This window comes from Fundulus heteroclitus, chromosome 18 (genome assembly GCF_011125445.2).
Source record: "Fundulus heteroclitus isolate FHET01 chromosome 18, MU-UCD_Fhet_4.1, whole genome shotgun sequence".
Taxonomy (NCBI): Eukaryota; Metazoa; Chordata; class Actinopteri; order Cyprinodontiformes; family Fundulidae; genus Fundulus; species Fundulus heteroclitus.
Genome location: NC_046378.1, coordinates 20,512,334 through 20,518,621, shown reverse-complemented (window position 1 = coordinate 20,518,621; position 6,288 = coordinate 20,512,334). Strand labels below are relative to the sequence as shown.

General features: G+C 38.5%; 1 protein-coding gene across 1 annotated transcript; it reads left to right on the top strand.

Annotated features, from left to right (window-relative positions):
- The first annotated feature begins 423 nt into the window (after nucleotides 1–423).
- On the top strand, nucleotides 424–6,028 carry LOC105930053 (zona pellucida-like domain-containing protein 1). Its single transcript, XM_036150143.1, has 10 exons — nucleotides 424–527; nucleotides 1,826–2,052; nucleotides 2,146–2,336; nucleotides 2,436–2,508; nucleotides 2,589–2,686; nucleotides 3,071–3,154; nucleotides 3,242–3,413; nucleotides 5,363–5,462; nucleotides 5,557–5,586; nucleotides 5,677–6,028. The coding sequence occupies exons 1-10, from the start codon at nucleotides 434–436 to the stop codon at nucleotides 5,790–5,792; spliced, it is 1,185 nt and encodes a 394-aa protein (XP_036006036.1). The 5' UTR covers nucleotides 424–433; the 3' UTR covers nucleotides 5,793–6,028.
- Nucleotides 6,029–6,288: the final 260 nt, after the last annotated feature.

Genomic DNA, 6,288 nt, shown 5'->3' with positions numbered 1-6,288 from the left:
GTGTTTGTGCCTGTACACAATCTATAATTAGTTAAAGGGAGGGCCGTCATGCTGCTGTGGTTTTACATGTCCTATAAAAACTACATATTCCAGCCACCTCTGTGGTAAACACCTGCACAGGTGTCAGCAAGGTAAGACCCTGTTCAGATCATCACGCAGCTCTTTAGTTTGACTTTAAATTGGATGACATCTACAGCCTAAGTGGTGAGGATGATTTCTTTTGTTTGTGCAAATCAAAATATTATGATGAATGCTGCAATGTCATGGTGATTCTGCTCACTGATTGTCATCTAAAATCAAAAACTGAACATGCTGATGCTGCATTTAATTGGCTGAATCTGCTAAAACTTACGTACTCGGATGGGTTTTTCTACTGTTCTGTCGCCTTGATCCCATTTTCAGGTGAGACCAAACCGAGTTCCTTCCAGGCAACATGAATCCTGTCCTCTGTCTCCCCCTGCTGGCTGTGCTCCTCCAGCATGCTCTGTGTGTCTACAACTGCTCCTCAGAGTACGAGAGGACTCCAGGTAAGGATCCACCAACAAATGAATAGTTAAGGCTATCTTTTTTTCTTATAAAAAAAAGAAGAAATGACGGATGAGTCTTTATCCACAGAGCTTATTTTTTTAATTTAAAACGATGGCAACATGATGTGGTTTGTAAAAAGGTACAGGAAGAAATAAAACAACTGACAAAATAAACTGAGGAGCTAAGCAATATTTAAACAAGGGGGGAAACAAAGCCAAGGAACAAACACAGAAATGCATTGAAATGCACAAATAATAGAGGAGATAGAGCATTCAATTACAGAGGAAACAAATTTGATGAGGCAGAAAAAAATAAATTAAAATAAGGAAGAACCACACATTAAAAAAATCCTGATTAGGATGTTCAAACTAAGATGAAACAAATAATTATATAGTATAATTAGAAGACTAACTAACTAACTGAAAGAGATGTAGAAATATTACATTTATTTCAAAGATTTTGGTATACAAGTAAAAAATAAATCACTGACATGAAATACAATCAGTAGGGCAAAGTACTAAATATTATAGTAAACAGGATATTATAAATGGAGGAGCAGACTAAACTGCAATGTCTGTTTGTAAAATATTTAAAATCAATATGAATTCAAAATTCACAAATGACTTAATAAATAGATTAAATGTAAGTAAACTAAAATCTACATGGAATTACAAACAACTTGCATGAAAGCTCATTAATCATGGTAATAAAACAAAATAATCTATTGTAGTGAAAGCAGATAATTCAAAAACACAAAGGCAAACGGAAAATACTTTTTTACTGGTATGAGATTAAAATAATTTCATGTAATTTATGAGATACCATAGATAATTCAATATTTTTTCCTTCCCTTGCTATGATGCTTCCTGTTTTAGCTGTAGTGTCAGAAAGGTCAGATCAGAGGCCTCAAGCTTTAGCTTTATCAATATAAACAATTAAGCTTTGAATGTTTAGTAATGAAACTCGTTCCCGTGAATATATGAAACAAAATAAGTTATTCTATCTGAAGCTTTGGAAAGGTTGGACAAAACTACTTTAGATCAGAAATCCCCAAGAATATACGTATCTCATTTGTTATTAATAGAAACGATTAGGTATTTTTGTATGTTTGTTAATGTATTGAAGAAGTCTAGTCAAAGATTTTCTTAGCTCATTCTTTTGTTTTTCCTACGTCTGTAATTTCTTTCTGTTAATGTACAGCACTTTGAATCGTCTGGTTACTGAAAAGTGCTATGTGAGTAAAATTGCCTTTGCCTAATCAAAGATTAATTAAGTTATCTTCGAGCAACTTTTGCAGACAGCTCTGATCTGACGGTTGAATGCGGCACCACCATGATAACCGTAGAGGTCAACCTGTGCTCGGCCCAGTGGGCAGGCTTCAACGCCTCCATGCTGGCTCTCAATGGGAACCACGACAACATCGCATGCCTGGGCTCCATCGATGAGAGCAGGGACCCTCCGATCGTCCGTTACCACCTTCCTGTGAACAGCAGTGGGGATAACTCCTGCCGTCAGTCTCTGCAGGTCAGAACGTTTCTCTTGGACCATTGTTGGAAGGTACTGACCCGCTGGGGAAAGTGAGGATTAATTGAATCTATGTTGTGCTTTAATGCTCAGATCGTGGACGAAGTGCCAGATCCTACTGGTCCCTTCAGTAGTTTCTCAAATATCCAGTCGGTTATCATTACATCGTACATCGACACCCCGAAATCGGATGCGGGCATCATCAGCTACTCCACAGACCTGTACTACTACTTCTCCTGCCGCTACCCTCTGGAGTACCTCATCAACAACACAAAGATTGTTGCGTGAGTGGCGCCGGCTGTTAATTCACTGTCAAAAATCGTTCGGTTTAAATGAAAAGTGGTTCAGCAACAGCTTCTCCACTCTGTGAATTTTCACTTTAGCTCCTCGGTGTCTGTGGCAACCACCAGTAACAACGGGAGCTTCATCGATATGCTTAAAATGAGTGTTTTTAATGTAGGTACCACTTCACAGTTCTTGAGACACAAGAAGTGAGATCTTTCAGTGATCCTGTCCAACAAACCTTGTTTTCTCAGGACACAGACTACAGGCATCCGTTGGTTGTGCCTCCAACGGGACTTGAGCTGCGAACCAAAGTCTATGTGGAGGTGAAGGCTGTTAACCTAACGGGAAAGTGAGTGAATCTTGTTAGATTGCCCCACTGAATGGCTGAAAATGCTCCCACACTGCAAAAGCGGAACTAAAAATAAGTAAAATGTTCTTGAAATTAATGTATTTACCTTTGATTTGAGCAGGTAAATAAGATTTATTTGCCAATGGAATGAGTATTTTTACACCTAAAATAGGATAACTAGATATACTGCACTTGAAATAAGATGATGGAGATGAATTGTTCCTATTTTAAGTGCTAAAATCTTATTCCATTGGCAAATAGTCTTATTTACTGCTCAAATCAAGGGCAAATACATTCATTTCAAGAAAAATTGACTTGCTTTTAGTTCTATTTTTGCAGTGCAATAAGAGTCTAAAATGTATGTATGGATTGTCCTTTTCCCAGTTTCAACGTCATGCTCGACCACTGCTTTGCGACTCCCAGTCCTTACAACATGACTCAGAAGGAGCAATACAACTTCTTCACCGGGTGGGGAAGGCCGCCTAAAACCAAACGCTATTGTTTTTAACCCTGACTAAAAATTCATTCAAATTCACGGTTTTTGGTCTTCACCAGTTGCGAGGTCACAACAAGGACGTCCGTGACAGACAACGGTATTTCCGACGTGGCCCGGTTCAACTTTGAGGCCTTCCGCTTTGTTCAGCACAGAGACCAGGAGAAGTCCAGCATCTACCTGCACTGCATAATGAGACTGTGCGAGCCCAGCAAATGTCAAGAGCTGCTGTCTGTAAGTCGACTACCATAAAACTTATATAAAAAAAAGCACTAAACCAACAAAACCTGTTCACTACAATGATCAGGAAGCAATAGCAAACAGAAATGAATGGAATATAAATGGGTTGGTTCATGGGGATAAAGGCTGGTGCTTTGCTGACAAAGAAAAACTGTAGAAAAATTGTGCACAACCCAAAACATTTGATACGTTAAAGTGGTGTAACAATACTTCGAAATGCAATCCTATAGTGGACTGTGTTTGCTAAATCTGTCCAGCGTGAACCGCTATGCAATGCTCTATTTCATGTAATCTTTGACAATAATTAGAATTAAACAGCTAAGAATAAAAAAAGACAGGAAATGTGAAGAAATAAATACTTCAAAAAGGTTAATTAAATGCATTCATGTCCCTTTGACTTTGTTCATCACAAATGCAGCAGAATTTAACTGGGATTTAATGTGATAAACCAGCAATAAGTAGCGCGTAATTGTACAGCAAAAAAAAAAAATAAAAAAAAAATTGCATTTTCTAAATTTTTGTGCAAAACTTTAAAAGTGGTGGCTTGCGTTTGTATTCAGCACCTTATGCTGCAATTACATCAGTGTTGAATGATTAAAGAATGAAATATTTTACCCATTCTTTGCAAAATAGGCCAGGTCTTGCCTGTGATTATTCATTTAGGTTAAGGTCAGTATTTTAACTAGACCATTCTGACACATGAACACGTTTGATCAAAGCCACCCCGTTGCACCTCTGGCTCCTTTAGGGTATTTTTCTGGCTGGAAGGTGAACTTCTGGCCCAGTCTCAAGTCTTTTAAAGCATCAAATAGGATTTTTTTCAGGATTGCTCTCCATTTACCTCTTTTGATCCTTTTATTTATTATGTCTTGCCAGCTTCCCTGCCCCTGCTGCACAATGTTTGTGGTGTCCCCTACATTAATCATGACAAACGGCACACATGACTTCTTAAAGCTTCCTATATACAACGACCTTCTTCTTGCCATTCTTCCAGGTCAGATTTGTTTAGTCCACGAGTAATAGTTGTCCAGATCCTGTCACCTGAGCCGTGGATCTCTGCTGCTCCTCCAGAGTTCCCATGCTCCTCTTTGTTGCTTCACCGGCTGCCATTTCAGTTTAGGTGGTCAGCCAATGTCTGCCAAGCTCTATCCATTTCTGAATGATGGATTGAACGTGCCCCTCCTTTATGCCTCTCCACAACCTTCTCCCTGACTTTGGTCATTATGATGCTGTTGGTTCACTAATGGTCTCCAGCAAATTCATGAAGCCTTAACAGATCATCTGTTTTTTCACACAGGGAGAATATCTGACATAGTGGTTTTCGTGAGGGCCTCAATTCAACGCCTGTTGGAAGAGAACAGGTCTAAATACAAACACTGGGGCGATTTCTGTGGCAGTTCCTTGGCTCTGAAATAAACTTCCGCTTGAATTAAGACTGTGGAATGATGGGTTGAATAGTCGTCCGACAATCAGAAGGTTGATGGGTTAAAAGCAGAGAAAAGATTTCGTTGTAATGTATGTTTCAATGACAATAAAGATGATATTACTATTATTCCTGACCTTAATACTAGTAGCGTGACGCATTTTACATCTGTTTTCTATTGCTTCTTGTGTTTTTTTTTCATCTTTTTTATTCCTTGTTTCATTTGTTTTATTTTATTTTACTCATTGTAAAGCACAAAAAAACTAAAAATTTTTTTATCATAGGTCTAAATACAAATGCAGATCACCATTTTTTTAACTGAATGAAACCTATCACTTTCCTTCCACTTGCAAATAATAATGCACAGTCAAATGAAATTATTCCAGTAAAATACACTGACCCATCTGTGGTTGTAACATAACAAAATGTGAACCATTCAAGGGTGGGAATACTTTGCAACGCTCTGTGAAAATATTCAATTAATGACATGATGAGTGAAAACCTTCCCTGTGTTTGTTAGATTTGTAATGCCAGACGTAAAAGATCATTGACTCCTTTCGGAGAAGAGGGCAGCGACTCGGCCACCGTCTCAGTCGGCCCGCTGTACACCGCCCGACAAGGTTCAAACCATATGAGAATGTTCTCTTCTTGATACTCATTCAGCACTTAGTAAATTATCTTTCTGATCATTTCTCTAACCTTTTCTCATTAAAGATCAGCCCGATCAGCTGGCAGCTGGCTCTAGTGAGTAGTCTTCAATTTATTTAGATGATCTCACATTACGCAGCCATAAAGGTGTTTTAACACTCTGGACTGTTGACCCTGTGTGTTTAGCAGGCAACACTGTAGCGTCAGCGACTGCTGGTGTGGATGCGACCAGCCTGGCGGTGTGGCTCATGTTTGGATCGCTTGCTGCGCTGCTGCCCGACGTGGCGGCTGGTTTGTCCTGAACAAGTATTATTCGACTGGAGGAATAACTTCGACATGATAAATTAGATTGACTGATTAACAGCTTGTGCAAATTAACTTTGCTCTGTCTCTTTTCATTAGATTGTAGATGTGTGGGAGAAGATCAAACAATCAAATGTTGTGGGATCTTATATAACTTTTTCTGTCTGCGCTCTTGCACTCACTTGGACTTTCCTGGTTACACTGCAAAAGCAGATCTAAAAATAAGTAAAATGTTCTTAAAGTTAGTGTATTTATCCTTAATTTGAGCATGTAAATAAGATTATCTGCCAATGTAATGAATATTCTGACCCCTAAAATAAGATAATTAGACATCCTGCACTTGATATAGGATGATTGAGATCAATTGTTCCTATTTCAAGTGCAAAAATCTTATTCCATTGGCAAATCATCTTATTTACCTGCTCAGATCAAGGACAAATACATACATTTTAAGAACATTTTACCTATTTCTAGTTCTGTTTTTGCAGTGTATGA